This window comes from Xenopus laevis, chromosome 3L (assembly GCF_017654675.1).
Source record: "Xenopus laevis strain J_2021 chromosome 3L, Xenopus_laevis_v10.1, whole genome shotgun sequence".
Lineage (NCBI taxonomy): Eukaryota > Metazoa > Chordata > Amphibia > Anura > Pipidae > Xenopus > Xenopus laevis.
The window spans coordinates 115,554,046-115,571,503 of NC_054375.1; the positions used below are offsets into that span (position 1 = coordinate 115,554,046).

The 17,458-nt window shown below is 40.4% G+C and overlaps 1 protein-coding gene across 1 annotated transcript; it reads left to right on the forward strand.

The window, feature by feature from the left end:
* Positions 1-1,017: 1,017 nt before the first annotated feature.
* On the forward strand, positions 1,018-16,097 carry rlbp1.L (retinaldehyde binding protein 1 L homeolog). The gene is given in 8 exon segments (NM_001086917.2): positions 1,018-1,121; positions 2,421-2,460; positions 3,003-3,131; positions 5,095-5,299; positions 9,878-10,056; positions 10,312-10,470; positions 13,233-13,343; positions 15,777-16,097. Coding segments are annotated over 7 exon segments (954 nt in total). The 5' UTR covers positions 1,018-1,121; positions 2,421-2,448; the 3' UTR covers positions 15,936-16,097.
* The last annotated feature ends 1,361 nt before the right edge of the window (positions 16,098-17,458 follow it).

Sequence of the window (17,458 nt, forward strand, 5' to 3'; positions counted from 1 at the left end):
ATAACGGTTTCCTGTGCCCAACTGTTGTAAGTCTATTGCTACTAAATGTAGACAGGGAGTATGTGCAGTTCTGTAGCTACAATTCTATCTCGTGTCCCTAACTAATGTTAACCGTTTAGCCTTGGGCAGCAGGGCCTTGATATTATACGAGGACAGTTTTATATGGCTTTATAGGGCCACTATTAACACCCTCCATTCAACACCCATCTGGCTTAGGTCAGCCTTTCCTTTGGGGGTGCCATTACTATTTTATATTATTTGATTAGTCCCTTTATACAGACTATTTCCCATCATAGATCGGCGTTCTCTCTTATTATTTATTATTATTTCATCATGACCCCAACATGTTGCTCCCCAACCCCTTGGATATTGCTCCCAGGGCCTCAAATCAGGAGGCATGTTTTGGTTGTGTAAAAAACAGCTGTACTGCCAAACAGAGCCTCAATATAGGCTGTCAGTTCACATAGGGGCTACCACATGGGCAATCACAGCCCTTATTTGGTACCCCTAGGGTTGCCACCTGGCTGGTATTTTACCGGCCTTGTCAGTAAAAATGATGATTGATCCCAATGTTATTAATAGGGAAAAAAGATAAATATATAGGAAGGCCGGTATTTTTTTCCACAAAAAGTGGCAACCCTAGGTACCCCCCAGGAATATTTTTTATATTAGTGTTGTGCCCCAACTATTTTTACATCTGAATGTTGCTCATGAGTAAAAAAGGTTGCAGACCCTTGCACTAGTGGATGAAGTTAACACTTTAGAGGATCTAACCAAAGGGTCGGCAGTGCTTAGCAAAGCTCTCTCTTGATTTCATGGGATTAATCAGAGGGTTACTTTCCCTGCCCCCACGTCATTTCTCTGCCGACCAGTAACTTTTCTCCTCCTTTCTTGTGGCACTTAATGGCATGGAGTGTTTTGTGCTGATTTAATTAATAAGCCTGACTGAGTAATGCCTTGTGACGGATAATCCTAACCCGATGACTATAGAAAGCTTTGGCTGCTTTTTCTCTCGACAGCACAGATCTTGGGTACGTTCTGCCCATCCGTCCTGCTTTATTAACACCTTGACTTGCTTTTGGTAGCTGAAGCCAAACCAGCACTTGTGCCACTCTTTTGCGGTGAGTACTGGGCATGGGGTAAGGCTTAACTGGGCTTGAAACTGCTGTTTTAGCTCTTTTACCAGCTCCTTTAGCTAGATAAGAGATTTCCCTTCTTCTGACATCACTAGTGAGTGAGAAAGAATGTGAAAAGATGATTATTCCCAGTAAAGGAAACAGATGTTTTCCATTTAATGATACTACGGGTTTATTAAGCTGAATTAGTACCAGCATAAACAGAACAGAAGGAAGAGTGTTTCCCAAAGTCCCAGACACAATGGGGTTTTCTGTCTGAGCATCGCTGGCTCCACTTGTTACACATTGCTCGAATGTTAATGGCCAGATTACCATCCCAATGTTTGATGCTCTCCAAGTATCCTAGAATTCCCTTTGCCTCATCTCGAGACCCAAAGGAAATCATAAAATGTTTTCCTAATGTGCCACCTGTTTTCTAAATTAAAATTCTTTTCAGTGAGACTGGGGGGAAAAAAAGTGAAATCGCTCTTAAATGTAATGCTTACTAATGTTTCAGTTTAGTTACCATGGAACTAAATAATCTTGCAAATCATATTCTGTCAGTCTGTTAGCGGCACCGCCACTAATATTTTTATTCAGACAGTGGGACCTGCCCAGATCCAGGTGGAAAATACCATATTTTTGGCTTAATGCATTGTATATAAAGTTACAATTATGGCCTACAAGTTATCGTCATTTTTTCCTGCATTAATTTATAGGCAATAGCTTAAACTAAGTGACACTCATTCCCACAGAACAGGTAAAGGATCTGTTTTCCAGAATGCTTGGGACCTGGGGTTTCTGTGATTTAAGTCTTCATACCTTAAGTCTTCTACAAAATCATTTAACATTAAATAAACCCAATAGGCTGGTTCCAATAAGGATTAATTCTTATATATCTTAGTTTGGATCAAGTACAATGTACTGTTTTATTATTATCATTTTTAAAGATTATTATTTGGATAAAATGGAGTCCATTATGGGAGAAGGCCATCCCGTAATTCGGAGCTTCCTAGATCATCAGATCACTGATCAGATCACTGATGGGAAGGGTCTGGCAGAATCCTCATTTGTTACATACCAATAATGCAAAATGTGCACACCTTTGTGTATATAGTCATAGAGAAGAGGGTGCCCTGGGCCCAGAAGAAAGAATGCAATATGATCTATGATCGTGCATGTAACAGAATAGTGGGAGACTGGATTTAGAAAGGGCAGGGTTTGCTGTATATAAATGGACTAAAATATTGTTTAAACAAACCAAATGGTTTCTCACACTTCATCTTATTGTAAATATTTTCCCAGCTCCTTGCGTGAAGACAGAAGAAGTCAAATGTCAGAGATAGTAAGTATTCTCCTGATGTTAGAGACTAGCAATACAATCTCCCCTGGGCATATGTGGCTTTACCGCTTTACTGCTTGGCTCCTTTTTTTTCCTTTGCGTACTACTGTTAATGGGGCTAAATGTAGGGGAATATACACCTATGTTCAGTGTAAGTTCAATTAAAAATAGTTTTTTTTTTGCTCTTTGCTTATTTAAGAATTATCTGTATCTCTTGTGTTATTCCTGGAAATTAACACCGGAGAGCAGTGACAATGAAACTACTTTCATTTTACCAACACAACAGTTACAATGAACTCCAATCCAGGGCAAGATGCAGAGTGTCCCCCATAAGGGGGTTCAACAACACCTACCCATAGCAACCCTACTGCTTTCTTCATTTAACGAAGTCTGAAAATCATCAGTTTATCCATGTGCTGCTTTAGCCGAATAAGAAGGAAAAAATAATAATATTGGCAAAAAGAAAGCAAAAGCTGTTGGTAAACTAAGATAAGGCATGATAAATATGTTTCAGTTAGAAAAGGTATTTCTGTTTTTGGCTACAGACTGGAACCTATCGCATTGTCTCTGAGGAGGAACAGTCTCTCAGGGCCAAGCTTGAGCGGCTCACTACTAAAGACCATGGCTCAGTCTTTGGTAAATGTGGGAAGCTACCAGAGTACACCGTGCAGAAGGTAAGGACAAAGCAAGTTGGCTTTCTGGGTACATTGAGTATAGAAGGGATATTGTTGGCCCTGGCTTAATATATAACACATTTTATGTTATTAAAATTTAAGCTGCAATTTGCCCTCAATTTTGTAATCATTCTCTTACTTCAGTCTGTTCTCTGCTTCCTATTTACAAGATGTTACTCTAGAAAGTGCTCTTGCTATAGATCTATAAAGATGTTTCATGGGGGTTTTCACACATGTATTTGGGTTTGCTTCAACAAGATCCTTAAAGTGAGGAGGAACAAATGGTACTATTCTCTAAAAGACAAAGCATATGACCCATGGCAGTGTTACCCAGCATTCCAAAAACTTTGCATGTGGAGGAACTTATTTAGGATTCTACAAAGGAGCAAAACTTTTTCAGCATTTGGTGGTGCCCATTTTCGGCTCTGTGCCGCTGTGGATGACCCCTGGCCAGAGGGCTGTGCCTGTACAGTAAGGCAGGAGCAACCGGTATGGCACATGTATAAAGTATAGAAAGATGCAATGACTTTACTGAATGGCATTTTGACTGGCACAATTGTGCAGCACTATTTGGACCTGGCACTGTGTTTTGTCACTGTTAATGAGCCGTTGGGGTAGACCTGTATGCTATACAGTGGATAATGCACCCCTATAAAGAAATTAGATGCCATTGAGGAGTGCTTTTGTACAGGTCATGTAACTCTCAGGTGATTACTAATATTGTTTTACGTTTTAGTAGGAGGTACTTTATTAATTATTATCTACAGTCACTGGACCTGTTGTGTGTGTCTTCAGGGAGCTCCCACCTTCCCCTAGGGTTGCCACCTGTCGAATTTTTAGAAGGACTGTCTCAGAACTGCCTGTCTGGGGTTACATGGCCTACATGGCCAAAGATTCAACCTGCTATCATACCGCATCATAACTTTGCCCCTATCATTGCCATTGGTCCTCCCCAAATGTCATTGACTCTGCCCCCTGCCTGGATTGTCTCCAGGTAAAAGATGACAACTATCCCCTCTGTTGTCTTCCTCCTTTCCACTGTATCCTTGCCCTGTGGTTCTTCTCACCTCTGTTCCTTTCACCTGGATCGGGTCACCTACAGCTGGTGTCATCCACGGCCATAATAAATCTGGGGACAGGTGAAAGGGAAAAGAGTAGCAGGGGTAGTGGCTGAACTGATGGATAGACTGGTTTGGAAGCAGTGCAGGAGTGGAGGACCCAACAAGTGGGGGTGCAGACAGCAGGAGAGTCAGTACTGGGTGTTCAGTGAGGGGGCTGGAGTTGCTGGGAGAGATTGCGGGACAGTGCACATGATGTCCGTATTTCTTTAAGTCATAAATTGCCATTTAAAAGGATATAATTTACAATGTAGGGCATTGTAAATACTGTAGATAAATACTAGATAATATAGTGAATAATGTACCCCTTTTGTAAAATAAAAGGATATTATGAGCCAGGAATTCCATCATGATCATATAAAAGTACAAGTCCTAAGGTTTAGTGCTTTTATACTCATGGAAATCCAGGTTTCCATTAACCTTACAAGAACAGCACCATCCAGGGGTTAATACAGTGTACTTCTCAGCTGAATTATATTAAAACATGCTTTTGACAAGCCAAACAACATGGAAGCCCTACGTAACGTAATCCCTTAGCTGCCAGGGCAATTTGATCTTGCCATGTAAATATGTGGTGCAAAAAAGGTTGAAGAATAATTCCAAAACATAAAAAATTCTAGTGGTTTGAAGGACCTGAGACATCTATAGCCCCTGCACCTGTATTCCCCTGCCTTAGTAAAAAACATACATTTACATAGCTACACGCAGGCACAGATGTACCATTGCCCTTTGGATATATGCCCATGATTTGCTCAAATGATCATTTGCACAGTATTTGGGATAATGAGACTTTCTACAGACACATTGTTTAGTGCCTTAATGATTCTTTTTTTCATATTTTTCAGGCCAAAGATGAATTAAATGAGACAGAAGAGAATAGAGAATCGGCTGTGAAAGACCTTCTGGCACTGGTTCAGGAGAAGGCCAAGGCAGGGGATGAGCTGTGCAAAGCAGTGGCCGAGAAAGTCAAAGACAAGGAAAATAATTTCTTCCTGAGGTTCATTCGGGCCCGGAAATTTGATGTGAGCCGAGCCTATGAACTCCTGAAAGGTAGGATCATTCTTCAAAACAATGATGGTGACTTCAGGTCAATGGAGCCAATGATAAATACACCAGTGTATAGAATTTACGCCTACTGTTGTTCCTGTAGCGAACATAATTATCCATGCATCTCACTGGATTTTCACTACTTTGACCAGCTGAATCATTTTATAAAATGGACCCTTATTATAAAACCCCAGACATATAGAAAGCCATGAGTCAGAGCTGACGTTTTAATGGGCAGAAGTCCATTGATTCCAGGTTAAGCACAGAGGTTCTCATCTCTTCTCATACTCTCAGTACAATATAACAGGAGCCTCAAACATTTGTGACTGTGTAACAAAGTTAAAATAGCGAAATGAACAAAATTAACAAAATTAAGGGCAGAAACACACGCTCAGATTCGGGGAGATTAGTCGCCCAGCGACAAATTTCCTCTTCTTCAGGGCGACTAATCTCCCCGAATGTAAATCACCCGCCGGATGGCAATGCTTGGGCTTCGTTTTCCAAAGTCGCCCAAGTTGGCTTAAGAGGAAACTTCGAGCGACTTCGGAAAATGAAGCACTCCAAGTGCCGTTCCACCAGCGATTTCGATTCTAGCCAGCAGGAGGAAGTAAGGGGAGAATCTGAGCGTGTGTCTCTACACTAAAGGAAAAGTAAACCCACAAAATTCTTTCATTTGCCAATCTTTTTCGCAGTTCCTCCACTGGATTACCAAATCAAGATAAAATTATAAATCAGCGTCACAGTCTATGGAAGAAAACAAATAACAGAACCTAGTGCGATATTGTTAATATTCAGTGTAGTCACCAGGGTGTTGCAACACAAATCTGTGTGTGCCATGAACCATAGAAAGTCTAGGTACAGATTTTTCTTATGTGTTCTAAAGTGCTTAAAGTGCTATCTCCAAAAATAAAATTCTAATTTTAATAAGTAAAACAAGGTGCTTATAGTGCTTACTTCAAAAGGTAGAATGAATTCAACAAAGGTGCAATAATGTTTTCTTCAAACAATAAAACTCAGCATGTGGCTTCTCCACTCTCTGGTGGTATTAGCAGCTTACAAGGTTTCTGATTTCAAAACAGCATGTCAGTATCAACTCCAGGGTATTCCTTTTTCTGTAAAGACATTAAAGGTGGTGGCAGACGGGGAGATTAATCGCCCAGAGACAAATCTCCTCTACTGTGGGCGACTAATCTCCTCACACTGCCTCCCGCCGGCAAGAATAAGAATCATCGGCGATTCGTATTCTTGCTGGTGGGAAGGCAGTGTGGGGAGATTAGTTGCCACTGTAGTCCCCGTCTGCCACCACCCTAAAAACTAGGGACAGTGCCTATAGTGTAATTTGTCTGTATTTTTTAAAATGGTTTTAAAACACTTACTTATAGGAGAAGGAAAGTCGTTAACCACTTGGGGGTGCCAAACTTTAGGCACCCCCAAGTGAATGTATTTACTTACCTGAAACCCCGTGTCTGTGTCTAACATTTGGCACCCCCAAGTGGTTAACGACTTTCCTTCTCCTATAAGTCACATTTCATATCAGTCACTTTCTCCAGTATTATGGTGCAGATTATGGAGGGGATCGTTTGCAATAGAAAGAGATGAGTTTTGCCGGCGTCTCCCTCTCCCGTGTGTTCTTCTTCAGAGGAACTCTGCTTTAATTCACTCTACCTTTTGAAGAAAGCACCTTGTTTCACTTAATTATAATTTTATTTTGGAAATAGCACTCTGTAAAAATCACTATAGCACTAGGTTCCATTATTTGTTCTTTTCCATAACCTGTGGCGCTGATCTATAATTTTATCTTGATTTGTGACTGTGTACATGGATCTGTCTCATCAACCAGTTGAATATGTCAACTAATGTCATTTTAGGGTAGTGGCAGACGGGGAGATTAGTTGCCCAGCGACAAATCTCCCCTACTTCGGACAACTAATCTCCCCAAATGCCTACCCGCCGGCAAGAATACGAATGGCTGGCGGGATGGCATACATTTCTGAAGTCGCCTGAAGTTGCCTCAAGAGGAAACTTCGGGCGACTTCGGAAATCCGAATCGATTCTTTTGCCATCCTGCCGGCAATTCGTTTTCTTGCAGGCGGTAAGGCATTTCGGGGGGAGATAATTCACCCGAAGAAGAGAAGATTTGTCTCTGGGCGACTAATCTCCCCGTCTGCCACTACCCTCATGGTTCACGAATTGTATCTGACCCACAAGGTTTGCTAGCTGACCCATAGGGTAATTGGTCTCTTGTCAAGAAATCCAACAATTTCCCTGGGGATATAATTTATCCCATTTAATTTGTACAGATGACCTTTTGCCATAGATAACAATAGGGATTGCATTTCTGTTTTGCACATTACATAATCACATTGTGGACTGTAGATTAGATTACCAGGTACAAACTGAAGCGCTTAGTGTTATCTAATGGAGCTGACGTAAAGGACATTTGATCTTGCCTAAAAGATCTGCTTTCTTTAAACCAACGGTAATATGATAAAGTGACTTTACACATAATACAAGCATTAATACACAGAATTAAAAGAGAACAAACACATTACACCATGTTCCTGACTTTTCTGTGTCTAATTAAATTAACACAATGATTTATAACTGCCTAGTATTCTGTTTTCCACAGCTCCTTGCCAATTGTACATTATATATCAGTAAAGAAAACAGATTTGAGATTTGTATTTCATATATTAGACAAGTGGAATTCCTGACAGGCAGATGGGTAAGAAATTTGTTTTCAGCTTGAGAAAACAATATAATAAGCTCCTTGCTACCAGCAGGTGGCGATGGTGCACTGCATCAGATTTTGCAAATAATGAAATCTTTACCCAAAATGTTTAAATGACTATAGACACTCCCGTTAGTCTTTGTGTCACAGGGTTTAAACTGTGTGTTATTTCTGTTTCCTATTTGTTGGCTTTAGTCTCTCATTTTTCCACTATTACCCCTAAACTGATGTCTATGTCATCCCAGGAACTCAGGGTTATAGAAAATATTACACACATCATCTCAGGGAAAAGTAGAATGACCTGCCATATTACAGGGATGGGCAGTTAAAGTTTCAACATTATGACCCTTCACTCTGCTCTGCATGCTATAAACAACTCTGTATACAGGGTGAAGCAGATTTCTTTATGAATGGCATTTGGCCACTGCTTAGTACAAATAGTGTAAGATAAAGAAGGCTCTTGATATATTAGGCAGGAAACCGGATGTCTGGATCCAGCCAAAGATTGTTTATGAATGAGTGTTCAGTTAAGCGTTTCAGTGCTTTTTAGGTTCTAAATGTATACGGTTATTTAAAGACTTTTTAGACATTAACAACCCATTTATCTGGTCTAAGTTCTTTTTAACCTCATTTAAATAGTTCAGTAGTTTCTTCATGAAAGGTCCTCCAAACATTTTTTTTGGAGTTCAAACAGACTTGAAAGTACAGTAGATAGGAGGGAGTAATAAGAGATATGTATAATACATGCCATATTGATGGCCAATGACAGAGACATATAAGAGACAGGGTCTGGACAAGGGGATAGGACCAAAATGGAACTCAGGGAAAACATAGGAACAGAACGCCAGGCAAATTAAACATGGGCAAATCTAGGAACCAGGCTAATAACTAGGCCACAGGTAGCAGAAGCATGGTAGGAAGAGAATCGGGAATCCAAGACCAAACAGCAGTCTCAGGACCAGGCCTGGACTGTCTCAGTCCAGACCTGCTCAGGACCTGAAAGAATAAGACATAACTGTAAAATGAGGAGTAGAAGATTGGTGATATTGTATAGGAAAGTGTTGCTGGGAGTTATTGGGAATAGAGTTCCTACAACTTTATGTGGTGCAATTGTAAGCAATAAGCAGAGGTTGAACACAAACAGAAGAAACCATTTAGTGGAATCAATCCCACAGCCTGTCTTGGTAGCCAAGAGATAAGGCAAGTAAGCCACAGACCCCAAGGCCCTGGTTTTACACCCAGCAGCGGATCAGAAGCAGATTTTTAAGAAGATTACAGAACAGCAAGAGAGAAAGGGAGAACTTGAATGGGGGAAGCAAGAAACAAAAGGTGGGCTGGAAGCAGAGAGAAAGGGAAGAGTTAATGAAGGGGTGCAAAAAAAGTAGAAAGCAAGGGGAAGGGGGGAAAAGAAAAGGAGTGTACAGGAAGGTTACAACAAACAATATAACAATAATATAGAAGGATAAGAGAAAGGCATGTGAAGAACAGATAACAATGGAGAGGAGCAGCAGGCAATCAGGAGGGCCAAACCAGCACCAGGGTTGGCTGCAATTAAACCTACCAGGTTGGTAAAATATTGGGCAGGTGGCAAGCCTAACTAAAGTTATGAGATTAAGGGAGATGTAAACCTTAACAATCCAATACAATTATTTAGGGGAAAAATGTACCATATGTATGTATAAACAACATTGCAACATTAGCTTTTATAGCTACTTAATGTTACATATACCAGAATACTTCTGATTTGGATCAGGTTGGTCCATGCCCTGCTCATATCAGTTGGTTACACAGAAAATAATATCTGCGGCATAATCTTGAGGATATAAATTCCCTGAGTTTCTCTCCATTAGGATATGTAAACTTCCGCCAGCAGTACCCAGAACTCTTTGAGGACCTGACACCCGAGGCGGTGCGGAGCACTATTGAAGCCGGATATCCAGGAATCTTGACCAGCAGAGATAAGAACGGCAGAGTTATCCTCCTTTTTAACATTGAAAATTGGGACTATGAGGAGATCACCTTTGATGAGGTTTGTTGAATTGCAACATTTTGTTATAACAAACCCTGCCATTGACTCCAATTCAGTGGATATTTTCTCTCAAATGGTGTTTTATGGCGATCATTGACCTCATTCCAGTAATCATGATTTCTCACTGGAGTCAGTAGGAAGATATGCTTGCACTTTCTGCCTTCTTCTATGTATGAGTTCAGAGCATCTACAACTTTACTATTATTTCATGCCTCATTGATTCAAGATAAATACAGTATGTACCTTGTATTCCAGATCCTCCGAGCTTACTGCATTATACTGGAGAACTTGCTGGAAAACGAGGAGACTCAGATTAATGGCTTCTGCATTATTGAGAATTTCAAAGGATTCACCATGCAGCAAGCTTCAGGCATAAAGCCATCCGAGCTGAAGAAAATGGTGGACATGCTACAGGTAAATACAAGGATAACTATGCTGAGCTGCCCAGGTATTCCCCAGCATTCTTATATTCTGCATTGATTTGTTAAATGGAAATATTAAAGGGTCTGCTCACCTTAAACTTACTTTTTAGTAAGATGTAAAGATTGATATTCCGAGACAATTTGCAACTGTTCTTCGCCTTTTATTTTCTGTGGCTTTTGAATTATTTTGAAATACTTTTTGTTCAGCAGTTCTTTAGTTTGGAATTTCAGCAAAGTATTTTTATTTTACTTTACTTCTCCAGATTTCAATGAAAGTATTTCTGGCTCAGCATGAAGTTTATCCTTGTCTAAACTGTCATTAGGCCTCACTGCAAGTGCCGTGTGTAATGTGCAGTTTCTGGCACTTGTCACCATATTTTTACCCGAAATGCAAGGTTTTCTACCCCCTCAAAATTCCAACTTAATTGCAGCTGCAAAATTCTTTATTCCACTGTGGGAAGCCTGTAGGAACCTTGACATATTTAGGTTTCCACTGCATTAAAAGATGCACTGTATGCAATTCGCAAGAGAAGTAGCAGCTCTAAGCAAAACTATGCACAGGGTCAGACTGTAAAGTGTCTTTAAAAAACAATCGAGACAATTCGAGTAACAACTGTGCCTACAGTTGTGTGACTGCAATTATAGGTTGTACATGACCCCTACTGTCTTTCTGGCTGGTTGGCTACAATCATCTTTTTCACCTCCAACAGTCCTAATGTGTTCCAATCGCACTGCAAGCAGCTAATGGAGATATGTCTAAGGCATGATAACTGCCTGACCAACAGTTTTTATACTTAAATTAATAGAACCCAGTTTAATATTTTTTAAAAAAACAGTATAATAGGTAATCTGTTGTTCAGTGGCATAACAAGAATGTGCCAGGCCCCTGCCAAAAATTATCTTTGGAGGGGCCCAGCATGCATAAATGCTCCTGCCAGCAACCCCCTCCCTCGCCACAAACCCCCCCCCCTCAAGCTGGGCGAGCTCGCAACAATTTTAAAAAGTATCACACTATTTTTATTAGGAATGCACCGAATCCACTATTTTGGATTTGGCCAAACCCCCGAATCCTTTGCGAAAGATTCAGCCGAATACAGAACGAATCTTAATTTGGATATGCAAATTAGGGGTGGGAAGGGGAAAACATTTTTTACTTCCTTGTTTTGTGACAAAAAGTCACACAATTTCCCTTCCCGCCCTTAATTTGCATATGCAAAGTAGGATTCGGCTTCGGTTCGGCTTCGGTTCGGCATGACAGAAGGATTGGTACAAAAAAGGAGGGTTGTAGGTGCACTCCTAAGGCCATATAAAAACATATTTAAATACAATAATCCCCTAGAAAAAGAAAAACTTGTTTTTTTTGTTACAAATTTATGACCACCGTATGGGGTTTACCTTGACGTGTTATGGTGGCTTGTCAACTTTATGATCATAACTTTGTGACAAAAAACCCTGTTTTTCTTTTTTAAATACATACACTTATATTCATTGAATTATTTAGACAAGGGATTATTGTACTTAAATATATTTTTATATGGCCTAAGGAGTGCACCACAACCCCCCCTTTTTGGCAGAAGGATTGGGAATCCGAATCCTGCTGAAAAAGGCAGAATCCTGGCCGAATCCCAAACCGAATCCTGGATTCGGTACATCCCTCATTTTTAATAACCTTTGTTTCTTACTGCATTGGCCTGTAGGATTCCGTAGCTCCATCTGCAGTTGATTTATCAGCAGAAGGTGCCATTCAGTCTATGGACTGATCACATTTTCCATTACTAATTATGGTGGCCAATAAAATATATATTACATTTCCTTCTAGCCTTTTTACTCAGAACAGTTACATAATATTGTTAAAGTCCACCGTCCTAAAAGAAACTCTGTTATCAATGGATAATGTTCCTATGACATGAGTCATGCAAACCAGGTTAAAATCTCTAAGGTTAAAATCAAAATTGCCAGCTGAAGAAAGAAGTCTAATTACAATTAAAGTAGAAAAGAAAGAAGAAATCAAAAGCAAGGCAATCTGCAAGAACAAACAAGACATGGTTTCGACATTGTAACTTATTATTATTTTCTGGCCTTTTTACGTGTCCGTTAAAATGTTAGCACACTACAGTATATATATATATATATATATATATATATATATCCAGTGTGTATCCCATAAATGGTGCGTAATGTAGATGTGGTGCAATATTTGAAGCCTATACAGAATTCTAAGCTACTTAAAATGAAATCAGTGTTTGTGAATGCAAGAAACCTTTCACGTTTCGCACTGTACCTAGCACTTATTTATAGGCCTATGGGTAATTGCTGGGTGCAGCATGATATGTGTGAAGCTGAGCTGATGAAGTCAATTTGATTTTACAAGCCTGCATTGGAATGATCCTTTGGAGGGACCTGCCAACTATTTATATTTGTTTTATCTGCCTCCCTATGCTGTAGGCTCAGGGCAGGGCACCTGGACCTTTCATTATTCACTTTTGATTCACTTTAAAGACACAGTTATTCCTGGAGGTTCTTTACCTAGTTTAAATGTAAGAACCTGTCATGGGGACAGTAGGAGAAGGTTAAGTTGCTTTTAATGGGTTATGTAACCAGTGTCCAATACTGAGCCATTAATGCTGAGATGCACAGCAACAGGACAACATTAGGAGCCCTGCTATTATTGGTGGATTCCTGGCTGTTGCTAGGTCAAAGCTGATTTTTGCTTTTTCCAGCCAATGATGCCATTTGTATGTTTGTTTTTAACAGGACTCGTTCCCAGCCAGATTTAAGGCTGTACACTTTATTCATCAGCCCTGGTACTTCACTACCACATACAATGTTGTGAAACCGTTCCTGAAGAGCAAGCTACTGGAGAGGGTGAGTTGTGCTCATAGCTCACATATCTTAGTGTTTTAGAAAGGGGTAGGCAGAAGAGGCACGTGCCAAGGGCGCAAAGCTTTGGGGGCACCAGGCATATGCAGCCTACCCCATGTCCAGCAAGTGTTACCTCAGTGAAAAGTGGGTGTGCTCTCTGAAGTCAAAGTGCTTTGTGCATGCGAGTCCGCTGTTGCGCTCTGCTATTGCGGGGGCCGAAGTGGCCGGCCGGGTTTCCTGGGGGGCTCGGCCAGCCTGGCCCAGTACTGAGGATGAGTACCAAACAACTAAATGATGTGCATAAATAGGGTGACCGTATAACCTAAATTGCCCTTAAATGGACATAAAAACATAGCAATAAAACATTAGGGTATATTGACTCAGCCCACAGTGGGAACCTTGGAGCTACCACTTTTGTACAATTTACTGGGCCTGGTGGCAGCTTTAGTGGGTATATCTCTATGGTCATATGGTGGTCTACTATTCAGTAGACTTGCAGCTAAATTCAGCAGAAGAACTGAGAGGAGGGGTTCATGGTTCTTGATGTTTGCTGCATGCATTGTACAGCAGACTTGTCTACGCATTCACTAATTGCCTTCTGAAATGTGGAGGCTGAACTCCGGTGCCCTGGGTGGCACTGGACCTAAATACAGCCCTGGTGATTTAACCAAAAAGATTGCGTGGGTGCAATAGTGTTTGATCCCAATAGGCTCAAGTAGGGGAACATGTTTAGGCGCAAGTACTTTTAATGAATGGTGTCAATATGCACAATGACTGTATCCATGTTTCCTTTTTGGCTGCTAAATGGGTAAAATCTTGTTTGTCCAAAACTTGCACTCACATTTAATTGGGTACTGCCACGTTATGATTCAATGCATCAAAAACATTTTGCATGTTATTACTCTGGGTTTTATTTAATCCTATGTAGAATCCTATGTAGAATGTGGCGTAACTATAGAGGAAGCAGACCCCGCAGTCGCAGGGGGGGCAGAGGAACAGAGGGGCCTGGACTGTGGGGTCTGCTTCCTCTATAGCTAATAAGAAAACCCCCTCCTCCCCAGCCGCTCTCTTACGGTGAGGAAGGGGACGCAAGTCGGGGCAGGATGTGGGTGGAGTTCGGGGTGGAATCATGTGGAGTGTGGGTGGAGTCAGGGTGGGGAGTGGGCAGGTGGTAAGTAGGTGGAAGGTTAGAGAATGGAGTGCGCCGGGCCCCTCTGAAGGTTTTTTTGCAGTTACACCACTGAGCAAGAGAATAAAATTTTTGGGGCTGTGCAGTACAAGTCCAGAGTAGCAAACACTGTCTCCTACAAATGTGCTGATACTGTTATATTTTCAAAAAAACATATAATCTTCTTAAAGTGATACTGACACTAAAAATGTATTATTCAAAATATTAATGTACATCAAAAGTTACCTATAGCTCGTGTTGATCATTTTTTACTCATAGAACTGCTTTTGTAAGGAATTGTTACTTGAAGTTCTTAAATCTGACTGTTTTACCAACCTGACTGTCCCTTCTCAGCCTGTCAGTTAGAGATTCTAATGCTAACAGACTACTGAAGCTCAAATATGGCAGCCCCCTCATAAATGGGTAATGTAAAAGCATCTATAAATGCTTTTATGGCAAAATTATAGATAGCATGAGAAGAAAATATTATGATAGATAAAAAAGTTTTTATTCTTGGTGTCAGTATCTCTTTAAGGGTATTTGTGAGCAATATGGCATTTAGTAAAGAATACATTCGGGCATAACAGTGCAAGAAAAATATAACTGATCATAGGACATTTGGAGAGAATAGGGTAGTGGGTAGGAACTAACAATAGGGTACTTGACTAATGAGAATTAATGACAATTTTTTGTTTACACTTTATACACATTTTTAATATCAGAGATGGAAATGTTAATTAGGGTTCAGATTCAGTTTAATATTTGGTCAAATATTTTATGCAGGAGTCATTATTCCACCAACTACCAATATCAATTGTGAACAAAAATTCCACTTATGTAGAGCCGCAAAATCCCATCTCTCGAAATCAGTTTGGTCCAACACGATGAACTGTTTCTGAACACTGCAGAATGTGCTATGATTCTGCCAAATCAAATCTTGGATTCTGTGCTTCCCTAAAAGTAAATACTGTACAAGAAGTTCCCCTGTATGTTGTGCATGCGAGACGGTCAATAGATGAATAATCCAATGAAACACTCTCCCTTTATTTGTGCTGAAGAATGACTGTATATTTACATAAGTGTGTAGTTGTTCCGTTTTGGGAAATTATTTTCATTTTAATTAAGTCAATATGTTGTTTTATAAATGTGCATGGGTTAGCACAGATTAACGACTCTTTAGAATAAACCAAACAATTAGCTTTTCTTTGAAACTTTCCAGCTTTGTGTAAACACATAAAATGTTATGCTTGTCTTTACATCCTGCCTAGGTGTTTGTACATGGAGACGGCCTGGAAGGCTTCTTCAAGGAAATAGATGCTGACATCCTGCCAGCTGACTTTGGGGGGAATCTGCCAAAATATGACGGGAAAATTATCGCTGAGAAACTTTTTGGGCCAAGAAACGAATCAGAAGACACTGCTCTTTAAAGTGAAATATATGTTTTATTCCCAAAGTTGCTTAGTTCTAGCTCTGTTCATGTTAAGTCATTACTATTCCCTCTTAGATGTATATACAGTATGTATTTTTTGTAAGAATGCATCCTTCCGCACAGTCAAAGAGCACCACTATAATAATACATTATTATAGACAAATGGTATTCTGTATTCATCTTATAGTGAAGCAACTTTGGGTGACTATTGAAAACGCATCGCCGCGTGTGCATTAATGCAGGCGTCTTTTCATTGTAGCCTATGGGGAACAACGTTGAGGCAGTTCGGGGAGATTGTCACTCAAAAGACGAGGTGATTAGTCGCCAGACGACAAAATCTCCCCGAATCTCCTCGTGTGGCCTTACCCTTAGGGGATACTTATATCTGTCATCCTAATGAGATTGCAAACCCTATGCCCACTCAAACTTTCCCACATTTAACCTTGTTCCACCCCCAAGTCTTGTATCTGGTTTTCAAGGAATAAGGGACTGAAAAGGAAATGTGGGGCAGCTGGCAGGTATGATTAGTAGTAAACATTAAGGGGTATATTCATCAAACGATGTTAAAAAAGGGCGAGTAAATACACCACTCACTGAACGGCATATGTGAAGCTGTTGATTTATTTCTGCTTAGAATTCTGCCTTCAAAAACAGCAGCAACTCAAAAAAAAATTCTCATTGACTTGAACGGGTTACACCATAAAATAATGGCTTATAATAATGCCTCTAAACATGGCGATAGGGTGGTATAAAAGAAAATGATTTCTTTCACTTTTTTTCCAGTGTAAATAATATTACACTCCTAAGTGCAGCAATCAAATATGTACTTAAATAGACCCAACAGTTCCCCAGTAGGGTCTCTGACTGAAGTGTAAAGTCCCCCATATACGGGGCGATAAAAGCTGCAGACAGACCATGTGTGGGGCCATGCAACGGGGTTCCCTGAATGTCGGCCAGATCTCGATCAGGCAAGTTAAAAAATCCCGTAGGATCGCAAGCACATCTGTGCGTTTAGTCATGGAATGGAATTAAAGTATATTCAATCTGCACCTTGTCATTCTGTGTTTATGCTAAACCATATTTTGTGATAAAAAAACAAATTCAGGGGCCTATTTTTGAAATCCAGTCCAGACCTAGTGTCCTGAAATTTAAAGTGATCTTGTAACCCTAGTGGGAAATTCACTAACCTGCGGAAATTCACCAGCAACGGCTTCGTTCACAGCGCCACACTTCGACAGGCAAAATTCGCCAGGACAATGCTAATTCACTAAAATGCGAAGTTGCGTCCAGGGCGCCAAACGATGTCGATGTTTCACTAGCGTTAATTCGGCAAGCAAACAAAGTTGCACTAGCATTGGCTAATTTGCATACGGCGGGAAGTTACATTTCAATGGATGTATATGTTGCAGCAAATACATTACACTACACAAGCCCAGGGAAGCTTAATAAAATAAAATTAAGTTGTTATATTGCCCTACACATGAGGCCAGTGCATAGTTTATGTGCCATATGTTAGGAAAT